The 25150-nt window shown below is 38.6% G+C and overlaps 1 protein-coding gene and 1 long non-coding RNA gene across 4 annotated transcripts in view; one reads left to right on the forward strand and one right to left on the reverse strand.

Annotated features, from left to right (window-relative positions):
- LOC120517544 overlaps positions 1 to 17437 on the forward strand; it is a 38082-nt gene extending 20645 nt beyond the window's left edge. The window contains exon 3 of the long non-coding RNA XR_005631050.1: positions 16819 to 17437. This is a non-coding gene — a long non-coding RNA (uncharacterized LOC120517544). The remainder of the gene's footprint in view (positions 1 to 16818) is intronic.
- LOC120517542 (rab11 family-interacting protein 4-like) overlaps positions 1 to 25150 on the reverse strand; it is a 141441-nt gene that overhangs the window by 11496 nt on the left and 104795 nt on the right. For all 3 annotated transcript variants that reach the window (XM_039739939.1, XM_039739941.1, XM_039739940.1), the window contains 10 exons: positions 14299 to 14525; positions 11208 to 11399; positions 9067 to 9201; positions 4525 to 4560; positions 4163 to 4262; positions 3589 to 3692; positions 3348 to 3488; positions 2996 to 3077; positions 2628 to 2765; positions 2372 to 2530 (listed from right to left, as the gene is read on the reverse strand). In XM_039739939.1, the coding sequence (XP_039595873.1) occupies positions 2372 to 2530; positions 2628 to 2765; positions 2996 to 3077; positions 3348 to 3488; positions 3589 to 3692; positions 4163 to 4262; positions 4525 to 4560; positions 9067 to 9201; positions 11208 to 11399; positions 14299 to 14525 (1314 nt within the window). The remainder of the gene's footprint in view (positions 1 to 2371; positions 2531 to 2627; positions 2766 to 2995; positions 3078 to 3347; positions 3489 to 3588; positions 3693 to 4162; positions 4263 to 4524; positions 4561 to 9066; positions 9202 to 11207; positions 11400 to 14298; positions 14526 to 25150) is intronic.

Genomic DNA, 25150 nt, shown 5'->3' on the forward strand with positions numbered 1-25150 from the left:
AAATTAAATCCACATCACAATAAAGTGTGCAGAATGTGAAGGAGTCTGAACACTTTCTGAATCCACTGTGTGTACACACACACACACACACACACACACACACACATACACATACACATACACATACATACATACATACAGTACAGGCCAAAAGTTTGGACACACTTCCTCATTCAATATGTTTTCTTTATTTTCATGACCATTTACATTGATAGATTCTCACTGAAGGCATCAAAACTATGAATGAACACATGTGGAGTTATGTACTTAACAAAAAAAGGTGAAATAACTGAAAACATGTTTTATATTCTAGTTTCTTCAAAATAGCCACCCTTTGCTCTGAGTACTGCTTTGCACACTCTTGGCATTCTCTCGATGAGCTTCAACAGGTATTCACCTGAAATTGTTTTCACTTCACAGGTGTGCCTCATCAGGGTTATTTAGTGGAATTTCTTGCTTTATCAATGGGGTTGGGACCAGCAGTTGTGTTGTGCAGAAGTCAGGTTAGTTGGACGATCATTTATTTTTCAACAGGACAATGACCCCAAACACACCTCCAGGTTGTGTAAGGGCTATTTGACCAAGAAGGAGAGTGATGGAGTGCTGTAAATGGTCATGAAAATAAAGAAAACACATTGAATGAGGAGGTGTGTCCAAACATTTGGCCTGTACTGTGTGTATATATATATATATATATATATATATATATATATATATATATATATATATATATATATATATAGGTGGCATAAAAAGCTTCCAGGTCATGAGGGGGTAACCGTCCTGGATAAAAAGAGGGCCACGGGAAAGGGACAAAAAGATTTTAAACCGTTGGGACCCGTGGCTACCGCCAGGGGGCGCCTTAAGCCTCAACAGACCAGGAGAATTGTCACTTCTGCCACACCACACAAGATGGTGGATGAACCTATCAGGGACGCCCGGAGTGCTTCCGGGGCAAAGGGCAGCACTTCCGCCACACCAGGAAGTGCTGCCAGAAGGACGTCATCAGCCACCTGGAACACATCCGAGTGGGAATAAAAGGGGCCGCCCTCTTACACTCGAGGAGCGAGAGTCGGGAGAGGGAGCAGGACGAAGCTCCCAGGAGGAGATTGGCAGCCAAGGACTGACGAAGAGAAGGATTATTGAGGTGATTATTGCTTTGCGCATTGTGTGGTGTTTTGGGACTGTGTTTATTAATGAGTAATAAACATGTGAACTTTATAAAGATGTGGTTTCCGACTGGTGGTGTCCAAGTAATAAGTCTCACTATATATATATATATATATATATATATATATATATATATATATATAAATATATATATATATAAATATAAATATATATATATATATATATATATATATATAAACTGGCATCCGGCATGGGGCTGGAGCCTGGCCGGGACGCCCAGGAGGACCGGAGGAGGGCTTGTACCTCCTCCAGACCGCGAGGGGGCGACCGCCCTGGTTATGTTGGGGGCCACGGGTAGAGGGCTTGGAAGCCCAGCCCTGTAGGGACCCGTGGCCACCGCCAGGCGGCGCCCCGGTGCCTGAAAACCTGGAGCCCAGCACTTCCGCCAGCACTAGGAAGTGCTGTGGGGAAGAAAACGGGGGACACCCGGAGGGCTTCCGGGTGTGCAGCCGGCACTTCCACCACACTGGGACGTGTCTGCGGAGGAGTGCCGGGAAGCAGCTGGAGCCCATCCGGGCTCCCATTTAAGGGGCCGCCTCCCTTCAGTCAGGAGCAGAAGTCGGGTGGAAGAGAGACGGAGCTGGAGAAAGGACTGGAGGCGGCCAGAAGGCGATTGGACTGTGTGCCCTGGACATTGGGGGAACGGTGCAAGAGGCACTGGGGAGTGCACGTAAATACTTTAAATATTGTAAATAAAGGGTGTGTTGGGTGAACTAATGATGTCCGTCTGTCTGTGTCCGGGTTCAAGTTCACTATATATATATATAAAAATGCACGCTCCAAACCTGGACAAAGCACCAACCAGATTAAGGCACACTCGCTCTCCCTCATAAATGGCCAAGCTTTAGAGATGCCAATGTATGTACCTTGCATATCACTTGAATGTTGACAGATAGCATCCAGGCTGTAATTCGAACCCTGGCCCCAGGAGCCGTAAGGCAACAATGCTAAGCACTTCACTATTATTCCACACTAACTGTAAATATGCCATAGAAGAACATATGTTGCGTGTCATGGACTTGCCTGAATAAACCTTTTCCTGCAATGGTGGTGATAACTGGGAAAGGCATTATATAAACAGTTTAATAGAAATACAGATGCCATTTAGGAAAAAACTAACTCAGACATGAAGTACTTGTAGTTCAGTAGACTATGATTCTGATGAAACAAAGATACCTACCAGTTTCAGCCGCTTGATCTCATATTCCAGTTCCATCTCCCGAGTTTTGGCATTGTACTCTGAAAGACTTGATGATGAACTTCTGCCTCGGCCTGGCCGTTCCGTCTCTAATTTGAACATCTGCAGATGTTCCAACTCTCTGCGGAGATCTTCGATGAGCTGTGAAGAGAAAGAAGATGAGTGATTAATACGGAGTTCCTCACTACTGAAACAATGGAGCACGTACTGTACAAATAAAAAGCATATGGACGCTAACCTCTTGTGTGGCCTCTCTCTCTTTTTGAAATTCATGCCTGTTTTGTCTCAACTTGTCCATCATTTTCTTGTACAAGTCCATCTCATCTTTTAACCGAAGGCTTGTGTCTTCAAGCTTGTCTGTCATCCTTTGCTTTTCCTAAAATATTTTAAGATATTTGCTTGATTTATTTAAAAAAAAAGATCTAAGTGCTCTTTTAGTCAAATTATCTTTTTAAGGCATTCAAATTTATATACTGCATTCTCCACCAGAGGGCAACATTGGCTTAATTGTCAAAATGCTAATGAACAACTCAGCCAATTGAATATACAGTATAAGCTTCACTTGTGTTAATGAACAATCATCACACCACCGAACTGAGTAGTTACCTCATCCAGTTTTTCAGTTTGTGACTTCAGTCTAGTAACAGTGGCTTTCATCTCGCTGTTCTCCTCTTCTAGCTGTTGTACCCTTTGGAAGGATAAATAGAAGCTACTTAAGGTTTTTTAAAAAACAACAAGATATCCAACTCTTGCTATTTATTCTATCTTCTACATTTGTTCTACTAATTTTCTTCACATACTGTGTACTGCCCAATGAAATTCCTCCAATTACCCAATGGGCAAAGTGAAGATCAGCATTTTTTCAAACTTCCAGCAAAAGTATACCCAATAAATAGAATTTCAGACAGGAGTTCCATTTGACCCAGTATGCACTCTTATCTCACCATTCATTATTCACCTGTTACTGAGAAGTTCAATTTCAATGCCCTTTTCTCGTTCCAGCTTAGTGTAGGCTTCTCTGTGTCTTTTGATTTCCTCCTCCAGGTTCTGTTCTGCTCGTGCCTCCTGGTCTTTTATCTGCTCCTCAAGCTCATGTACTCTGCGGACATTATAGATATGTACAGAAACAGATCAGTGACACAGAACCAGCTTGACTACTCAGTGACTTGCAAATGCATGCTGACATGGTCCACACCTACCTGTGTACAAGCTGCGTATTTTCCTGTTTCAGTTTGCTCTTCAAATCTCCATTGACCAAGCTGTCATTTTCCAGTTCTGTCACTTTCTTTTCCAAATGACTCACCTATAAAAAGAACAGAAAAAAACAAGCTCACACCAAGGTCAGATTTACAGTGTTAAAATCTGTAATCCTTTGCTGAATAAAATGTAGTTGTTTGTCTCATGAGGAGTTATCCATTAATCATCTTAACCACCATATCCATTTTGGTGGCACAGTGGAGCTGTAGCCTGGTTCTGATAGCATCAGGTGTAAAGTGGGAACCAGTTCGTTGCAAAGCACATTGATGTGCTCAAGCAAACTCTTAGGAAAAACTTGGTATTGCTAATTAATCTGCAAAATTTTGTAATGTGAGTAAAGCCATGATATGAAACACACACAACCTAACTATACACACACACACACGGATTATGCAAGCTGCACACAGATAATGTCCAGACCAGGATTTAAAACTAGGAGTGGCAAGGCGGCTGTTAACTCATCAAACCAAGATGAGTTATAGCCCATGGAAAGTAGTGACTGGTGTCTAGGCTCACCTTCACGGTTATATCATTGTCACAGGAATCTATGCTATCTCTGAACAAGTCCTCTGTGCTGCCATTGCTGCTGCTGAAATTGCTGTTGTGGAGCAGCTGTCTGATAGAAAGAGAAACAGACAGACATCAGTAAGAATGCCAGTGCATTACAACAATGAACAGGACAGCTTCACAGGAAAAAAAAATCTGTGATAAGCGAGATAAAAAAAAAAAGTGCACTTAAACCATGAAATCATGAATTGCTAAAAATTAGAGAAATTTGACTGCATTATTTGCTGTGTTGACATTACCATGTAATACTAATCACATTTACATGATACAAAAATACTTAAAACACATATTAAAAATGTTATTATACTCACTTCCCAAAAGCAGTGCTGGAAATTTTGCGATTTGGACTGAAAAGGAAAAACAAAAAATAAGCCTTATGAACAATCCATTTATGTCTGTTTTCATTATACTGTTCCTTGAAGAATACAATAGCTCATCTTGCTAGTATACATTTTTGATGATGCTTAAGCATGAGTTTGAAATCAGTGCTGTCTTTCTTTTTTTGTTTTGCATAAATACCTAACAAAGATGCAGGTTGCCTTGTTTGAATGTATAACCCTTATCTGAAACAGACATATACCAAGGGAATAAAGATCAGAAGAATTGGGAAAACAGGAAGGGTAATGCTAGAAAAAAAAACTCCTTAAAATTCCATTTCAACACTAAGTACAGTACTCTCTGCAGATCCAAGCACTTGTTAACTTTCTGGGTTATCTGTATACCTTTCACCTCAAGGACTGGAAAGTAGTTCAGTATATCCCAACTGTTAGGTTGCTGGAACTTAAACATAACTATGAGGTAGAGCCTGTGAATTTTACAGAGCAAGGAGAGAAAGCTCTTGTTAGACTGCAACATAAAAAGTAAGAGATAAAGACAACTAATTTGTCAACCAATGGCAAACAGGTCTAAGGAGTAGGGCCAGACAAAGAGCAAGCCATCCCAGTGGTTTTCTTTAGATCTAGTTAAAACCTGGCCAGAAGAGAAATAAAAATGAGCATATCACTGAAGCCTGGCATATTTGATGTTTTCTGGAAAGTGATAGTGGTCAGGTATAGCTAAGGTGGTCTTAGAGCTTTTGTGGTGCTAACGTTGTAGAATCACCACTTGTTAAGTGAAGGCAAGTGGTTAGGCATGATGCCACTGGGGTAACATGCATTCACAGGACAGAAACGACACTTGGGGGTTTAAAATCTAAAACCCTAACATAACTATTGTGAATTTTCAGACTTCACCTGAGAGATGGAAATACCTAGAGGGTAGCAATCAAGAGGGAAACCTTGACTTGTCTGAATGTAATCAAACTGTTATCAATTAGTTACTGAATGGTCATAACAAACAACGTGTTCCAACACAAAACATACCCATACCATAAGTGTATTCAGTACCAGAACACCACAGCTTAAAGGACAATGATAGCCTCTATAGTTGTGAAATCAGATCTGAGGTTATATGTTAAGGACACCAGAGTAAAAATTACTGCTGACAGCTGGTCACCACTTGGTAGTGAAATGATTTGAACAGATGAAGTGTCTTTTGGACTGACACAGAAGAGCCCTGGTGGGGAAATCTTTAAAGATGGAAAGAAAGTTACTACCGCTAAGCCAAATAATTTTATGCTGAATTCCTTCTATCAACAAACAGAATAAGACAACCATCAATAGGACTGTTCGAAGCAGGTGCTTTATGGTGTTGTGTTTTTAGGTGAACATTTCTGAATATACTGTTGGCCTTTGAGATTCACAGGTTTACGATTTGCAGACCCGCATATATGTGGGTTTGCCACCAATGATTAAATGGAAATTATTTTTGTAAATTTGTAACCAAATGTGGAAAACTGCAGATGATGCATGCAGGCTAGAAAATTAAAAGAAAGCCAAAAATGTCATAAATACACAAAATACATATAAATATTAATCATTTTTATCATTTACTACCATAAAAAAACACCAATTTATTTTTTTAAGTTACATTTTGTAAAAAGTTACAGTTTTTAAAGAAATGCGGAGCTATGCACTTTGTCTGGGAAATGCCATGCATCTTTGTCTCAGCAGTCAGTCTCATACATGTGATTTGCTAGTGCAGTGATTGTTCCATCTCACATTTCTTGCAAGTTTTTGCATATTATTTAGTGCAATAAACATAGAATGCAACCAATGGTCAAAATTTTAATGCTTCACATGGTTCTGAAAGTGCTCCCAAGAAACAGAAGAAAGTGATGGCCCTACAAGAAAATGCTGTATTATTTGATATGTTTTCTTTGGTGAAGTCAGCTGTTGTGGTTGCTCACCATTACGACATTAATGATTTGACAGGAAATCCTTGAAGTTGTATCACCACCTACTCCACTGGGCGTTAAGACTTGGATGATCTGTGTGCTTCCAAATGACAGACTGGGAAATGATGTGCCAAACACATGTGGACTATATTGAGGGACTCAGTCACTGCATCAGAGAGTATATTAACTTTTGTGTCAACACTGTGGTACCCTCAAAAACAGTGTTCTTCTTTCCAAACAGGCAGCACTGGATTACTAAAGAGCTAAAAGGTCTCCTGAATGAGAAAATGAGAGAGTTTTCAGATCTGGTGACAAAAGGACTCTGAAGGATTCACAGCGAGTGCTGAAGAAAAAGCTAAATAATGGAATGAACGCTTACAAAGCTAAAATAGAAAACAAACTCACTGAGAATATCATGAAAGATGTGTGGAAAGGAGGGGAGGAGGAGTGTGGAAAGGACTAGGCCATAATTACTGGACTCAAACAATCCAGAGCCCATATTCTAGAATGAGATGTGCACAAAGCCAACATACTGGACCAATTTTTTTTTAATAGATTTAGGCACCCTCTGCCACCTTCTTCCCCCACACCATCCTTTTACATCAGCAACTCCTACCACATCAATTGGAATGGCCTGTGATGAGTCCACTTCTGACTATATATGGGCTATTCATAACTGAAGACCATGTAAGGAGACAACAGAAGAAACTACATACAGGAAAAGTTGCTGGACAAGATGGAGTCAGTCAGTTCTTTAGGCCTGTGCTGACCAACTCTGTGGTATCCTTTGTCACATGTTCAGTCTGTGTCTAATCAGAAAGTGCTGCTGCTGTGGAAAACATCCTGCATTGTTACTGTGCCAAAGAAGGTTGGCACCTCTACTGCTACTGACTACAGATCAGTGGCACTTATGTCTCACATCATCAAGACCTTTGAGAGGTGGGCCTGGACTATAGGAGCTCTCCATTGCTTGACCAACTAGACTCACTGAAGTTTGCCTAACCAACAAAGAGTGTAGTGGGGGAAGCATTTATCTATCTGCTCTACAATGCTTGTTTCCCAGCTGGACAAAGCTGGCAGCACTGTGATGATTGTTTTTATTTCTCCAGTGCCTTCAGTACCGTCCAGACATCCCTGTTAAGGGGTAAGCTCAGGGGTATGCAGGTGGATGAGATTATGGTATGCTGGACTACCGGTCAGGCAGACTACAATTTATGAGACTCAAGGACTATTTTTCTGATATGGATGTGAGCAACACTAGAACATGCAAAGAACAGTCATGTCTCCTTTTCTCTTCACTCTGTACACCGCAGACTATAAATACAACACCAGGTCATGTTACTTGCAGAAATTCTCAGATGATTTTGCACTTTGGGGAGTATTGATAGGAGTGATGAGACAGTTATTGGAGTCAGGCGGAGAACTGTGTTTCTGAAACTTAACATCAACAAAACCAAAGAACTGGTTACAGTATTGACGTTCGCTACACCAAAGTCTGTATGTCTGGAAACTCTCCAGAGAAGAGATGTAGAAGTGGTGTACTGCTACAAGTACTTGGGAGTCTACAACTATGATTGTTTGGACTGGTCTCGTAATACAGGGGAACTATGTAAGAAAGGGCAGAGCAGTCTCTTCCTTCTTTAGGAGACTGCATTTCTTTAATGTGGGTATTGACATACTTCACATCTTCAACAACTCCGTGATGGCAAGTGCGCTTTTTCTATATTGTGGTTTGCTGGGCTGGCAACATCATTTCAAGAGAGGCCCATTGAGTCTCAAGCTAATGAAAAGGGAATGCTCAGTTATAGAAAACACTCTGAAACCCCAAGAGGTAGTAGCAAAGGAGGAAATTAAAACAAACCTCAGTGCCATTATGAACAGTGCCACATAAACTAAAACAGTGGACTTTAAGCCAACAAATTATTCAGCAAAATTGTGCCAAGATACATGACTGGGTCCACTTTTATACCAAGAGAAATATGCCTGCATAATGCCGCACTGTGACCAAGTCTGATGGGTGCACCGGTACACAAGTCCATAGGTGATGTAAAAGGCCTTAAAACTTAACCAAATACACCCACTTTGAAGCTGCAAAGGTTTAGATTAAAGAAAATGTGCCTTCTGTGTTTATGAGACATTCTTGTGATAACAAAATAAAACTAGAAATTATTTAATCACAGATTCTTGAAACAATTTCCCTTGAGGTAAAATACATTTCCTGTTTGCTTGTCTGCTCACAGCTGCAGCTGGGAGTGGAGTTTAGACATGAATAAGGAAGGCAATCAGCATGAAATGTTAATTGTATGTCTGTAGCAATACTAACAATTTCCCCACTATGCCATTCTACCTTAGAAGCATCTTGTAATGAATTACATGTTATGAAAAAATTACAGATCAGTAGCTTTAATGTTATGTGTAAAGACACAAGTAAGTGGTTATGAGGGAGTTTTTTATCCATCCGGACTCACCATTAATTTTGCAGTTCCTAAATGCCTCCTCTCTCTTCACAGAGCTCTACAAATATGGTAAACTGAGCCACACAGGATGAACCCCAGACAAAATATTTGTGCCCTCCTACCTGTTGCCTTTCAGGTTCTTGAGTCTGGCTTCTAAGTCATTCAGGAGATTGACCTTCTTGCAGCATTGTGAACAGTAGATGTCAAGTAATTCACTATTATAATTATGTCTCATCTTTCTAGGGGTCTGGCCAGCACTGTAAAAGAAAAGCACCATAATAGAGATGTCAAGCTATCATTCTGGCAAGTCTGCAACTGTAAACAGTAATAAGAAATCACAAAAAAATGAGATGTACCCACAGTATTAGGAACTAATAGGAGATATCAGTGTCCGGTACAAATGTGCACCCCTACTGATTTTTTGCGCTGACACTAATGTTCTCTGCTTTAATGATAATGCTTAAATTTTTAAAAGTCACCACGGTTTGGATGGACACATTCTGCCACTCAACCAATCTTTCACTCAATTATAAAGAAGCACTAAATATTAAATGTGCAAGTCTCTCAAGCGTGCCCTTTGACTCTTGAAAGTTAAAATAATGTCCAAGGAACCAGCGGTTTACATTTGCATTAGATTGTTTGTATTTTCTATATGCTACACAGCACCCATGTCAATGGTTTTGTTTTAATTGTACTAGAGGGCTTCGCTCGCCAACCCCCATGTTTGGTTTTCCGGACACACACTTTTAAGATTTTTTTTTTTATCCTTTGAATTGTTGCTATTTCATTAGTTTCACTTTTATTTCAGAACTTCTGTAAAAACAATATTTGGAATCTTTCGAGTCCCAATATGCTGAATCTTTTAAATGAGGTCAGTTAGACATGTGTTTAATGACTTTGTACCATAATTCAGGATAGGTTTCTCTGTTTGGAATTTCAGCACAGACAAAATGATCTGCATCATCAGCAGTTAATCATTTTTTTTTTTTGCAAAGTAATCAATAAATGCATGTGATGTAAACCACGTTTTTGAAATTCTCTGACTTAAACTTCAAAGCCTTAAATATATTTACATATTTCTGACATATCACCTATGTCCATATATTCGATCTCTATTCGCCTTTTCGTTATTTCTCCGAGTAATAATTTCTCTTTCTTTGCGCTAATGCGATGTTTACTTTCTTTGTTTTGACACTGTCATTTTTTTCTGCTTTCATATTCTGTATCTTGCTCTGTGTGTGTTTCACGTCTACGTTTTTTTTGAGTCTTTTGAATTCAGTTTTCATTATCTCTAACCTGCTTTGCATGTGTTTGGCCCCCTTGTTTTTTAACCACTTTATGACGTTTTACTTTGTTTTCTACTCTGTCTTTTATTTCTGACCTCACTTTGTCCTGCTTTTTTTTCCAATGACACAAGGTCTGTGGTGATTATCTTCCCTTTTTTGAGTAATAATTTCCGTTTGTTTCTAATTTTCCTACTTTTCATATTCTTTAACTTTCTCCACATGTGTATTATGCCCTTTTTTTAGCCTTTTCGAATTCCACTGCTTTCATGATCTCTAACCTGCTCTGCATGTGTGTAGCACCAACATTTGTGAACGTCTTTATGAAGCTCTACTTTGTCTTTTACTCTGTCTTTTAATTCAGAGCCCGACTGGACGTGCTTTGTTTCAATTCCACTTGTGCCAGGCTGATAATTACTTTCCTTATTTTCTGAATTTGCACCTAGATTTTTCTTTTTCACTCTCTTTTCTCTCCACTGCTTTTGAGTCTCTTTTCTCTGCGTTGCTTTCTTCTTCGCTTAGTCAATGACGTTTCATTTATAACGTATTGTCCTTATACGCTTTATATGCACTGAGACCCTGGATCTGTGTGTGCACAAAGCCTTAGTTTACATGACTGAGTTGTTTTGCTGCCCGTGGTCTTATTTGATATTGATTTTAAGTAAGGCGTGTCTTGCAAGAATCTCATGTTCTACGTCATTGCGAGACGGTTCTGGGTCAATCTCTTGGCACAATGTCTCATGTTTAAGGTCCCCGCGAGACGCTCTGTGGCCATTCTCTTTCGTCTAGCGGGTCTTTTAAGTGTCTTCCGTAATCTTAACGTGAAGATCACATCTCGTATCCCTATTGTTTCTCTCCAGGATTTTTTTTTTATAATAGAGAGAAATGTATTCAGTGCTGTATAACAGAAAGAGAACTGGACATTCAGCAGATAATAATGTTTAAGGAAATACCTAGTTCAGTGCTCTTGCACTACATACCTTGAAGACACAGATGATCCCAGATCTGAAAAGCCATTGGTTCTGGTTTCATCATCAGCACAAGGGCTACTGGGACTGTAGTCCACATCTTCTCCTTCACCATAGTCTTCAAACTGTTCTTCATTGCTGATGAGCGATGTTGTAGAATGTGTGGACAGGTCCGAGGGCGCTAAAGAGCTAAGCTGGAGACATCTGCAAGGCAGAACAATACATTAAACCGAATATACAGGCCTACCAGGCACATTGAGGTCAGCCACATCTTTTACATTGTCAGCAAAGTATCCTGCAAGCCATGCTTGAGCTAGCACTTTTTGATTTTCCAAGGTCACTTCCATCGTTTCAAGCCTGAATTTATAGTCAATTCAGGAGCTATAGGGGATGCCAGTGCAATGTATGCGACTCATTCTACTATACAATGCTATAAAGCGAATGTTAATAACAGAAAGCAACAAGTCTTTACAATACAAAGCAGGAAAATGCAAAATATTGACTTAAAAGCATTGTGAGCATTAACACATTAGACATACACAAGCAGATTCTGAGCGGAAAACCACACCCGTCCGACACGGTCATTCTTATCTTCTGGATCTGTCTCTTAGGAGGCTGTCTTGTAGTTTTGACATAGCGTATTAAGATCAGATTAGAAAAACTTTATTTTAAATTTATTAATCCCATGGGGAAATTCAAATGCATAAAGCAGCAGAAACATACAAACAAGGATACAGACTCACATGATAAATAATAGAATCAAGCAACAGAAAAATAAACAAATATAAATAATTAGATGGCTCTTGTGCAGATATTTCAAAATGAACTTAACAAGTACATCGGGAAGAAGCACCGAGTTGCCTGATTGCGGTGGGCAGAAAAGACCTCCAGATTTCTGGTCTGATTCAACACCACCAGGAAATAAACCACAAACAGAAAAGGAAGACCTGCCAAGTACAGCATACATTAGTGGAGATATTAAAAAGCAGAGGCAGCTCAAATTATTGGCTTCATGCACCGTCTTTATATAGATGACTCATGTTCTGGGACATGAGTGTTTACATCAAAATACCTTAGCCCATAACAAATTTCACATGTACCTTTTGGAGTGTTATTCTTATTCATCTCAACTGTTTTTTCACTACACTATGCATTCTCTCTGGGGAATTAGTGTATCCTCACTAAATATTCCCTCTATAATATTTATTTATTTGTATATTTTTTGCACCTGCACTGAAAATTTTAGATCCGTGCAGCAAATACAAACTGTATCTTCAGGACTGATTCCACCTATCACTACTTGTTGATGAGCTGTGCAGTCACAGCAATGCAATGGTTAATATTTTTAACAAGGGACTGTGATATACTGGTAACCTGATTTTCAGCAAACATCTCAACAAGTCAGTGAAAGTTAATATTGAGAACGAAAACAAGACCTAATGCAAGCAATTTCTTAATGAAGATAAAAAGGAAAGTCTTGCTCTTCAAGTTGATAAACACTATTCTTGGAGAGCGAGTAGTGAAAAATGGAGAAGTTACACAGAACTGTATGTTCACTTTGGCATGACAAGACTACATGGTGATCTGCCCATTCTGAAAAAGTCTCTAGTTTTTAACTGGCTTCTTAATTTAACAACTTGAGAGAGAGGGAGGGAGATCAGAAAGAAGTGTGGCCTGGTATTTTGCTATCTCAGAGAGACAACTGTTTTTATAAACAGGCAAAGCTAAAATTGCATTAAACTCAGTATTTTGTTAAATGTCTTTTAATTTGCTCTAACTGAAAAAGTACCCTTTAATATCACAATATAAATTTTGCACACATCAAATTTTTAAACCAATTTGTATTTAGCCCAGTGTAGTGGAGACCTGGAGCCTAGCAGGTCAGCAGTGGGTTCAAAACTAGAATCAATATAACCACATTCACTCAGAACAATTTCAAGTTTCCAATCAACCTTGTTTAGAATCAGTTCAGGGTGCAAGCTTTACATGAATGCAATTCTGCATTTCCTCTGTGATTGTACTGAAACTAAGAGCTTTGAAACAGGCAATCGTTTGACCAAATATAAGAATACTCAGTTTCCACACATGCAGGCTATCCATGGAACCTATTAGCAATTTTGAGTTAGGGACATGCATTTGAACAAAACTGAGTGAAATGTCAACCAGGCAAAACCCCGGACCATAGCATTAAAGCTAGGAACATTCCAGGCTGCCAAATATGAGAACAAAGCCAGAAAAACTAATAGGTAAACCAAAATTCCATAATGTTCTTGCATAAAATACACTGACCTTCATGGGATGGAACAAATTATAACACACTCAGCTGGATATAAATGTAAGTCTAACTTGATGATTACTCAGACATTTCATTTTTCAAAGGTTGAAATGAGTGGGTGCATTTTGAAATAAAGAACCTACTTTTCATTATACAAGTCAGGGAAATACCAGCTTCAAAGATGCACCTTTCCTCTTCAGCAAAGCAAGCATAACTCTTGGCAGCTGTGTTGATAAAGGTGGAGAGGGAAGTGGGATTGAGGTTTAGAAGGGGAATCCAGCACTCCTCAAAACAAAAATGAGCTTTGCACAGCTTCTATATACAATAAAAATGTACCATGCTGCTACATATTTTGCTCTGCTTTTTTCTAGCTTCCCACTTAGGACTTGAGCATAGCCTTTTAATTGAGTAAAGAAAGAGAACAAATGCAGCTCACCAGTATTTTTTCTACATTTGGTCATTGCAGGCATTTTGTGTACATCTCAGATTTCTTGTCTGTTTATCTGGGTTGAGTCTTTCATATGTGAATGCTATCAACCTGAATCAATTTGTTTTTTGCGTATACAACATGTCTGAATCCCATGAAAGTCTGGGATTGTTAACATGGTAATTATCTTGGCCATATGTGTGAAAGGGGTTTGTGTTTAAATAGTCAATTTTAAATTACCTGCACAAGCAGAACAATATGAAGCGGAGTTCAACTTTTAACAGAATGTAATTTAAACTTGTATAGCCAAAGCTAAATTGACTAGGCCATATCTCTTCGAGTAAGAGATTAAACAAAGCTGCTTCAAACTGTGAGACCCCTAGAACCTCTTATCAACTTACTTCTCTCCTGAAAGGAAGAGGCCTCCAAGCCCTTCATCTTTATCTTCTCCACGGGAGATATCTGATGCTTCTGAGCCATGTGTGCTCTCGATGGCACTGTCCATGTCTGACTCGTGGTGGGCGTTGTGCTGGGCTAGTGTCATGGTGTGATCACTAGAAAAAAGTTCACAGTCTCTGAATGGCTGGTTGCATGCCAGATAGGGAGGACCCAAGACAACCTCTCCACGCTAAAGAAACAGAAAGCAGAAAGGTTACCAACTCCTATAATAATATGTTGTTTGTCATAATTGTTTGGTTAATAAACTTCTTCATACAAACATGTCACCAAATTACCTCATAACAGGCAAGCATTCTTCAGTTTAACTACAAGACTGGATAATTTGTTTTAAATCTCCACACATTATGCAAAGAAACACATATTTTCTTACATGTACCACCCACCACCCTTTAGTTTACAGCTCTGTTTTTGGGTGCGCTTTTAGTTTCTCAACCCTAACCGTACCCTGTGAAATTTAGTCACAAACAAAACCTCTCACATGATGTGGCATATGCTCAGATTTGTCTGCTGAGTATAACAGCTGTACAAACAAAGTAGGGTCAAAACATTAAAATAGCCCGAGGGATACTAGTGTAACCCTGAAATTCACTGCGTTTTAGGATAAGTGTTTGGAGAAAAGGAAGGTTCCTAACACCTTCAGATAAAAGTAGCGGGATTATCAAGGCAACCTAAAGGAGATCAAGTCTCATGGGTTTGTCAATACATTTCTATAAAAAATTCAAGAAATGAATTGGGAGAGTCTCACTCCAAGTGACAGTACAGACATCTATTAATTCTAGGAAGGTCCCATGTTGCCAAAAGCTAAATCCCAAGGATTACATTTCCACAAAGACAGCAGAGTTTGTTTTTATCTCTTCCTCATTTGCAGAACCAGCAAAGCTGTCTGCAAATTTGTCCACTTGCTGATCAGTTAATTGATTATTCATCTTAAGGGGCACCACCATGGTGCGCCAACAAGATGAAACTGACAGCACTGCAAAATATTGATTATGTTGTAGGAAAGGACAGTGCTGTCACAGACTGCTACAGCTTTTTTTTTTTTTTATTAATAAAATGACACTTAATATGATGTTGAACATATCAAGAATGGCAAGATTATGAAATAAAATGCTGAACACCAATACCCATCTATAATTTCAAAATTCTAATCAGGATCAAAACCCTGCATATGATACAGATATTACTATAAAGTAAAAGTTCTGAATTTCTAAAAAAAATTTCTTTTCTTGAGATATGATTAGTATCATATCATTGCAGTTTATCAGTTTCGCATTATGACTAAAACATATTTTACAGAATTATCTATAATCGTGCACTGCAAACAATCCTTACTCTTAACTTCTTGTGGGTTAACAGAACTGCATTTTAAAATGGGCCTTAGATGTAAAACTGCACAATAACACAATCTGTAGTACTACTCTCTTTGAATCGCATTGTGTCACCTGCCGATTGTGGATTTAACTTACTTGTAAATCTCATCTGACGTGATTCATGTTAATAGCCGTGAATGCATGCTGAGTTTCTGCAAATTAACTTGACGAGGGAAAGCTGGTTTCAGATATTTTATCGCCAGAATTCATAGATTTAACCTACTTTACCTACGTTGTTCTAATAACGTAAAAGGTTGTCTGACTTAAAAACCATCAACATTAACAATAAATGCTGTGTTGATAATTTATTTACATATGTCCATAACTTTGCTACATGTTAAATGATTTTTCATGGTTACTGTGGTATATAGTAAACTTTAATCACCTCAAGTTAAGCTTAAATGTGCATTTATAACAGGGTGCATGCAAAAGCATCAGGTTTGCTCAGAGAGGAAGCAGATTAGGTTACAATGTAAACACAACATTTGTAATTCTGTAGCATTTAATGCAGTAACATTTTTTAAACTTTTTTTTGGAGGATATTAAAGTAAGTGAGCCTATTGTGCCATAACAACGTCATCAATTTCAGTAATGTCAGTCCCATAAAAAATATTTGACACTTGAAAAGCCGCATGTAGGCAATAGACAGAAGAAAAGCGCATAAAAATACAATACAATTACAGACAGTAATCTAGTGGGGATTTAAACAAAACTCTAATGTAGTTGAGACACATCACCTTTATCTGCTTTTAGGTGATCACAAATAAACTGCAGAACAGTTTTTTTTCATTTCTAGAGAACATACTCTCCTCTGTTGATACTCCTCTTTTATTGCCACTCTATTCTCTTCACTGTGCTATGGGTTTACTAAAGAAACTGCGTGTGCACCAGACAAAAAATGAATTAATCCCTTTAGTTTATAGACAAAGGTGAAAGTATATGCTTAAAACTATGCAACACCTTTTTCGTCAAAGGAGAGATGCTTAGGGATTTTGTGACTGGCAGTCCCTGGATGGAGTAATCAGATACAAACTTAAGAAATGGTGAATAGATGGTATGGACGCTAAAGTGTTTTTCATTTCTTTTTTTCAGATGACACACCGAAACACTAAACTTGGTGACTGCAGCAAGAAGGTCTTGAGAAACATTTCATATAGTGATTTGTGGAGCCAGCTATATCTCAATGTGCTTCCAAGGGAAGGAAAAAAACAAATTCAAACCTCATAATAAACAAATTTGCATACAATTTGCTTGAGATGACTAGATAAAGCAGCCAGCAGAACACAAGGCACTGACAGACTAAAGGAAAGGTCATCTTTCATTTGTATTACTAAATGTTACGCCGTAATAAGATGATGTGGCATAATATGTATAAGAGGGATGAAAAGCATTCAGAAACAAATTGTATAAGTCTGTTTTCTACTAACTCAGAGTACTACAACCAGCCTGGCAGTTTAGTTTTAAATGTTTTCCTATTACAAACCAGAGTGCTAAATGAGGCACTACTTATATATTATTTAAATAAAATTTCTTGTAACGGATAACTGCATTTACCCTAATGGAAAAAATTGCTAATAGTCCTTAATGGTGATTTTTATGTGCTCTTAATAGTCTATACATTTTTGTCATTGCTTTATGCTGTACACCAGGGGTGCCCAAAGTGTCGATCATGATCGACCGGTAGATCGCAAAGGTAGTGCAGGTAGATCGTGTTGTATTCAAAAAAAAAAATTTTTTTAACGTTAGTCTATCATATATCCTCCCTATGCCATTTGCCACTTGATTGACATACAGGCCAGTCTGAGATCTCTCTTCTTCTCACGCACTGGTCATCCCGCACGCACGATCAAACGCGCAAGCTACTGCAAAACTCTGCATATGATCCAGTTAGCCTTCCAATTTATATCGACAGGGATTTAAAAAAAAAATGTTTGGGGAGGGTATGGGCTGGAGGTGGAACTGGAAGAGGATTTTTTTTTCCTCACAATGTCACAATCGAAGTGCGTTTGTCTGACATCCGAGGTTCGATCCCTGATGAGGGGTGCAGTGGAGTGTGTACGCCTGATGAGCCTAAAATAGTCGCGTACTCTTTGCATTATTTGACAGTTAACTATGCAACATTCTATGATCTGCTTCTCGCAACTTAGAGGGCACCCATGGCGCATGTCTGCCAACTTGCAGACCAAGCACACGCGTTACCTGGTAGGTAACCACCCATACAATCAGATTGTGATTCAGACTTCGAATGATATATCATTTTTAATGTAGGTAGATCATTTCGACCTGGTCATTTTAAAAGTAGCTCGCAAGCTGAAAAAGTGTGGGCACCCCTGCTGTGCACCGTACCTATTATTTCCTGCCATTAGATATTTGCTTAAATACAAGGTACAATTCAAAATTTCTAAGTTGATCAGATGGTTTTAAAACAGTTATGGTCTCTACCTTGTTTTAAACTTTGACTGCAATTCATTTCCTGGTTTCATTTTCTCACTGATCAGTTTGATGGTAGTACAGGTTTTACATACTGGGCAGGAGTCATTAGAGTAGGGACTTTTCACCAGTGGCTCCAGGAATTTTCAGGATGAAAAAAGGGAGCAGGACACCAAGTTGAAACCTTAGGTTATGAACATACAGGAATTCTACTTTTGTTTCACTTTAACACAGAGGAACTGCGGGTCCAGATTACAGTATTCTTTTCATAGAATTCTTTCACCATACCTGTCTTACTTAAACTTCCATAAAACAGTATAGTGTTGAACAGAAAATAATATCTTCAACATTTCATGCTGATCTCAATTATGGCGATTGCATTAAGAACCATTTTAATAAAGCACCTTTCAAAATGAATTGCACAGCACACATTAAAATACATTTGTGACATAGAATATAATCCTTGCACAAGAGGACAATGAAAGCATGCAATGAATAGCAACAATTGTTTCCTGACACACATATTTTGAAAGGACTACTTCTGACAAAGAAAACGCACAAAAGACCAGATTCCAATGTTGTCTTTGATATCAAAGCATCCCTCCCCACTAACTGCGTTATCCAGAAACCCAACTCTTGTCACTTTATACCTGCTATTTTCTTTCTTTCGAGAGATCCAGTACCATAGGCTTCCTTGCTGCTTCATTATCTCATTGATGCTTTTAATAGTATAAGGATTACTTTCATTCTTATTAGAAGTGCAATTCACACGGTGAAGCAGGCTGCTCAATAAGGCACAGGAATGGTACAGAAAGAACAGCAGTTGCTTTTGTTATTTTGGACAACGGAAAAGGAATACTTCGAAAATCTAACAGACAAAATAATGACACTGTTCCCTGTTTCACTGCAAAAAAATGCCCTAAATGAAAGAACTAAATACTCAGCATTTCCAAGTGTATTACCGCAATACACAGGAAAGGAAATGTCAAGATTAACTCAAAGGAAACAAAAAATAAAGGACAATGAGTCTTCTCGTGTCAGTGATGCCTTGTGCATAAGCATTGTTTTTACTGTATTTCATATTTGGAAAATAGCTAGTAAGCAAAGGGAGAATTTTAGAGAGAGAGTCCTTATACACAGAAATCAACTAGCAGATGAAAGCTTTGGACTTTAAAAGACAAAGTTGATGATTCAGTTCCCCATGTACTCTGAGATTCCAATCAAGTCAACTCACCTGTAGGCACTACAATTTTCACTTAAAAACAGTACTGTAGTTTTGTAATTGTGAAGCACGTTGTGACAGTGTTCTACAATGAAGGGAACTTTACAAAAATCTACGTCATAGGATAAAAGCCAGCTCTTTGAATCAAAGCATCAGGCACATGAAATAAAACATATGTTATGGAGAGAGCCGGAATAGACAGTAAAGAAGCAAGCTACCAAAGGAGGGGATAATTTCAGAAGGGTCTGATAAAATTAACCAAATGCCCATGCATTGCATTATTTATATTGCATTTTATGAATTACTTTTTTCCTCCAATACATGATCACAAGGCTAAAAAGAGTGTACCTGACTGCAATGGACAAGAGAAACATGAACCCCTGACAGAATGCAAGCTTATTATGAAGCTATATATACTGTATATTTGCCTATATTCATAAGTAAAATTTGCTCTACCGATAAATCCAAGAGTATGTCTTTAAAGTCATGAAAGAAAGAATTGACTAAGATTTACTTGCTCATTCTTTTCAATATGGCTTGCTAATATGGCAGACAATAGGCTCAGGTAAAGGGAGGAAAAGCTTTGTAAAAGGTTTACAACCATAGATGCCCCAGTTGCTTTTCTTTCTGTTGCAGCACGGTTGCTCTGTAGGCAAAAGGGTTGACATGATAGAATTTATGTCACAGAATACAAAAAGGGCTTGGCTTAATGAGAAAGAGTACATAAAAAATAGAACTTCTTGCTGGCAGTCATCATGCCAAGACTACGCAAAGTGGCCAGCTAGAAGTGTGACCATTAAGGATTCAGGTAATGTCTGCCCAGGACTTTAAGGTCAGAAGAATCGGCAACTGACATTTTCTCCCATTTTAATTCCTCCCTTTTGTATTATTTTATGTATGCTTTGGCTTCCTTGTGGTCATTCAGGGTAGGCCGGCCACTATAACAGATTCCTTTCCTGTTTAGTAAGTGTCCTTGTTCTATTACCACTGTTTCCCAAATACATTTTTTTTATTAACACAATTTACTCTAAAAACATTTTTTGACAAATAAAGATAACTACAGAAAATATGGACAGCCAAATACAAAAAGGTGAGGATCTTAAGGTCTATACAACATGTTTAATTGATTCTGAAAGCTGCACAAATACATTGTTCTACTGTCATGACACTTACTAATTCGGATGTGTGTGTGACATGCTAACACACTGCGTAAGACACAAGCTTAATTTCATCCTTGTCTTGGATAGCTCAGAGCTCCTCTACTGCAGACTCCTGCCTAATTTATAGCCATTTTCAATTGTAAGGAAATTATAAATATCAAGCTTGCCTAAGATTTAAATATATGTGATTGTCCATGTCCTTAGATTTGGTTGACTTGCAATTATAATTCTTTTCTTGAATCCAAATTAGATTTTACTCTTATGTGTCTGTTTAGAAATTTGAAGTTGAATAACAGGATAAAAAGGACTAATGAGCATTGTATAACTATATAAAAAAAGTAATTTGTCATGAGCTTTCAACCTTCTTGGAAATCAAACATTTACAACTTTTTATGTAAAATAAACTAATTTTGTAATACCTTTTCTGCCCTGTGTTTGAGCTACTTCTGTCAGATTACCCAGTTCTAAATCAAATACAGTAGAACCTTGGGTCACGAACGTCTCTGACCACGTACAAATCTGGTTATGTCCAAAAAGTTCGTCAAACTTTTGCTTCTGTTCACGGCCACACACTCGGGTGACAAACAAGCCAGTTTCCCTTCTGGTTTGTACATGTCGATGATTTCCGCACATGTTCAGTCTATCACTGTGCATTCCCAGTGCAGTGAGTGAGAGAGAGAGAGAGAGCGCGAGAGAAGGCAGTTAAAGAATGCACCGGGCTTGTTTTTAAAGAGACTGCAAGGTTAGTTGTCTTTTCTCAGTGTTATTCAATGTTTTTACATTTAGTTTACTATTACACTGTGCATTCTATGGTATAATTAACAATTTTTGTGCTTAAAAATCTTTTAAAAAAAAAGTCCGAAACGGATTAATTGTATTTACATACAATCCTATGGGGGAAATTACTTCGGGTCACAACCAAATCGGGTTGCGACCAGAGTTTTGGAATGAATAACAGTCGTGATCCGAGGTTCCACTGTATGTTTAAGTTCTCATTAATACTGGGTAATCAACCAATGCCTGTGTTTAGTTTATGAATATCTACATTAGTTTTGAGTTTTTTTCCATATTTATTTTGACTGTTGCTATATCATCAAGGTACCCATTGTGTTATCAACACAATGCAAGGGCCTGGTGATATGGCAAAATGATGATTCAGGATTTAAATACTTCATTGAAGAAATCACTTTCAAATATACATCCTTCGTACCTTACTTTTCTTTATATAAAAAAAAAAAAAGCTTGCAAAGCACACCAGGCAGCTTCTTCCCTTGACTACAACTACAGGCAGGGCTGTCCCTAAGCAAGGTTTTGTTGTGGGCCCCAGACTAACGCCATACAGTCATGTATTATTGATATGTATGTCAGTTGTGGCGAGTGCCCTCTTCTAAGCGGTGGTGTGCTGGGGAGGCAGCATAAAGATGAAAGACGCCTCACGCCTGGACAAACTTGTTCAGAAGGCAGGCTCTATTGTAGGAGTAAAGCTGGACAGTTTAACATCTGTAGTAGAGCGACGGGCATTAAGCAAACTCCTGTCAATCATGAAGAATCCACTGAACAGGGTCATCTCCAGGCAGAGGAGTAGCTTCAGTGACAGACTTTTGTCACTGTCCTGCTCCACTGACAGACTGAGGAGATCGTTCCTACCCCACACTATGCGACTCTTCAATTCCACCCGGGGGAGTAAATGCTAACATTACTCAAAGTTATTGTCTGCTTTTACATGCATTTTTATTACTATTTAATTAAATATTGTTTTTTGTATCAGTATACTGCTGCTGGATTATGTGAATTTCCCCTTGAGATTAATAAAGTATCTATCTATCTATCATCAAGAGACTCTACCTTTCAGGTGCAGCAGAAAAGAAGTTATAAAGCGTTTGCAGAACCAAACAAGGCAATGGTGTCTTTTGAATTTCTAGTTGCATCTGCTACCACTAGATTTACAGTGTGGGCAGTACATGGCACAAAGAAAACTCAGGAAACTCAGCTCTCTGGCATCTACACTTTTGTCTTTCCCCTGTTTTGGCACCCTTTTTTATATGATTGCCTTCTGCTGTCATCAAAAGTCATCAGGTCTACTGAGGGCAGAGAAGACAAAATTTCTCCCGTTGTCACTTTTGCTGGAAGGAATCCCATAAAATTTATAGAAGAAGATTAAAGCTCTTTAATCCCGGGTACTTCTTCCAGTATGGCAATTGTTACAGTTAATGTCATTTGCTCCTTATGGCTAATGTCGGGTATACAAATCCAAAATATTGGAGTGATATTTGGACTGCTTAATGTCACTCACTATATGCTCAATTATCTTCTCACTTAGGGAATAACTAGACTCATTTTGAATTGCTTTGCCTAGGTAGCTTCGGTGGGTACTGGTGGCACTCTTAATATGTTCAGTATGAGCTGTTTCATAAATGCCTTTTTCTTGAAGGAAATAATGATAATCAGACTGAAACAGTGAATGTGAAAAGCCTATTGTTTGGAAGAATGCAACAAACGTCATATACATGACAGTGGGGGAACAATTTTTTTTTTATTATAATGTATTTAATTTTTAATGAGAAACAAGCATATGCAGTCCTAGCCCTGTTTTACTTCTCAAAGGTGAGCAGTCATCCCTTGTGGAGATTTCCATTTGATTATTTAGATAAGTAATTTGCAGACCACGTTGTTTTTCTGTTGGAAGTGAGATGCTTCTTTTCTCGTGGGGTATTCTGTGGTGTAGAGAAATTAATTGTGTGGAATAGTTTAGAAATTAGACTCTGCAGACATTAATCTAGAACCACCCTCCTAAGGGTGCTAATGTGTGTACTATGTATTTTATCACAGCATCTTTTCTCTGATAGGGAAGCATGTGCCACTAAGCTATCAATCATGTGCCACAGTTGAAAGTTGCCACTCACTTGCCAACTCATAATGAACAGATAAGATACCTAACAAAATAGAAGCACTGAAACCAATCAAATACCTCACACCCAACTACTTTTATTGTCCAGCCCACCTGTGACAACTTACTTCTTAAACATAAACAAGCGGCATAAGGAACAAAAATTTGATGCGGCCAGTGTGGGCCTCCCCCAGGATGCTTGGGGCTCTAGGTGATTGTCTAGGTAGCCTAAGCCATAGGTCAGTTCGAACTGCTGGTCTCCAGTTACCTGCCCACAGAGGAGTCACTTCCTTCAAGAGCACACTGATAGGCCCATTTCAGACAACCTGCTTGTTGCTCTTGCCCACCACAGCCTACACATTGTTGCAGGGTAAAGTGGTGTGATGGATGGCTCTGGGGTTTTCTTTCCCCATTCTCAGACAAGGTACATTTTGCTCTTAACATATTCAAGCTGCCTAATGAGATACATAACAAGAGGCGTCCCTTATGTGGTCCAAGCTGAAGCAGGATGAAGAATATTCTTAAGCTGTTGGGGACAGGCTTTATCTTCTTCACATGTTTTCTCACCCTAGTTCTGTTCTGTTATTTCTGTTTTAAGTGCTGAGGTTAATTGGATGCACCGCCATTTTTACATGCTATTGTCTTTTTGACAACTTTGCATTTTTAATTAGTTTATTCAAAATCTGATTTTTCATTTCCAAACCAATTCTGCACAACTGACGTAGGAGCTAGCTCACCCTTAAGAGAAGCACCACTGCTCATATTCTTTGCTTTAATGTTTTGACTGTGTACATATGACCAGCTCATCAAAGGAAAGTGCTGGCTCAACTGTACCAAACTGTATAGTTTGGTTTAAAAAAACGATTTTAATGTCTGAGCATCACTTTAAACCATTAACTCAAATTTGATGATTTAATTTTAATTGAGAAAAACAAAATGCCCCGCCCTACTTTTGGTAAGCCTTTCACACTGCTTTACATGTTTCACACATTAGCTTAATGAGTAGAGTACCATGAGTAATACTGGGTCATAGTCAGGTTATGATGTCTGAGATATCACCTCCTACTTTTACTTGCAAACACTTGGTCTGCCAATTTACCTACAACAGTGAAATGGCTTCTAGAAAATAACTTATGGAATTAAAGCAGACTGCAAAAAAACTTTAGGAAATGTATTACGCACATACAGACTTAAACTTCGTTTACATGCTACACATTTGACCCTTTTGGCCCTGGAAACAAGCGTCACAATGTCATACATCTTACTGCAGCTAGGTCACAAATCTAAATGTACTATTTTTGTGTTTCTGTAATACTCTGTAACGCATAGCAGAATGCATCACAAATGCCTTAAACTTGTGCACTGAATTTTCTACATATCTGGATAAAGCTAATATTTCTGTTGAAAAAACACTTTTGTAATGAAACAATCATTGAAAAAGGAAGAATGGCACACTCATCCAAATATCCTTTTTCCTTTCAAAAATTATTACACTTGTTGAAAACCGTGAATTCTGTAGCCATGCACATGGCCTATAGCCAGACAGGGGCACCATGTTAGGTCTCACGACACCCTGACCTTTGAATGTTTTTTCCTTACTAGTTTACTAGGCAAACTAGCTGGGGGAGGCAAATGGAGCTGTGGGGCTTGGAATGGCAGCAGGTTGCTGTGGCAACTATGTCAAAGAGACTTTGATACTCTGATCACTGCAGACAGCCTCCCCCC

Source organism: Polypterus senegalus, chromosome 17, assembly GCF_016835505.1.
Source record: "Polypterus senegalus isolate Bchr_013 chromosome 17, ASM1683550v1, whole genome shotgun sequence".
In the NCBI taxonomy this organism is placed as follows: Eukaryota; Metazoa; Chordata; class Cladistia; order Polypteriformes; family Polypteridae; genus Polypterus; species Polypterus senegalus.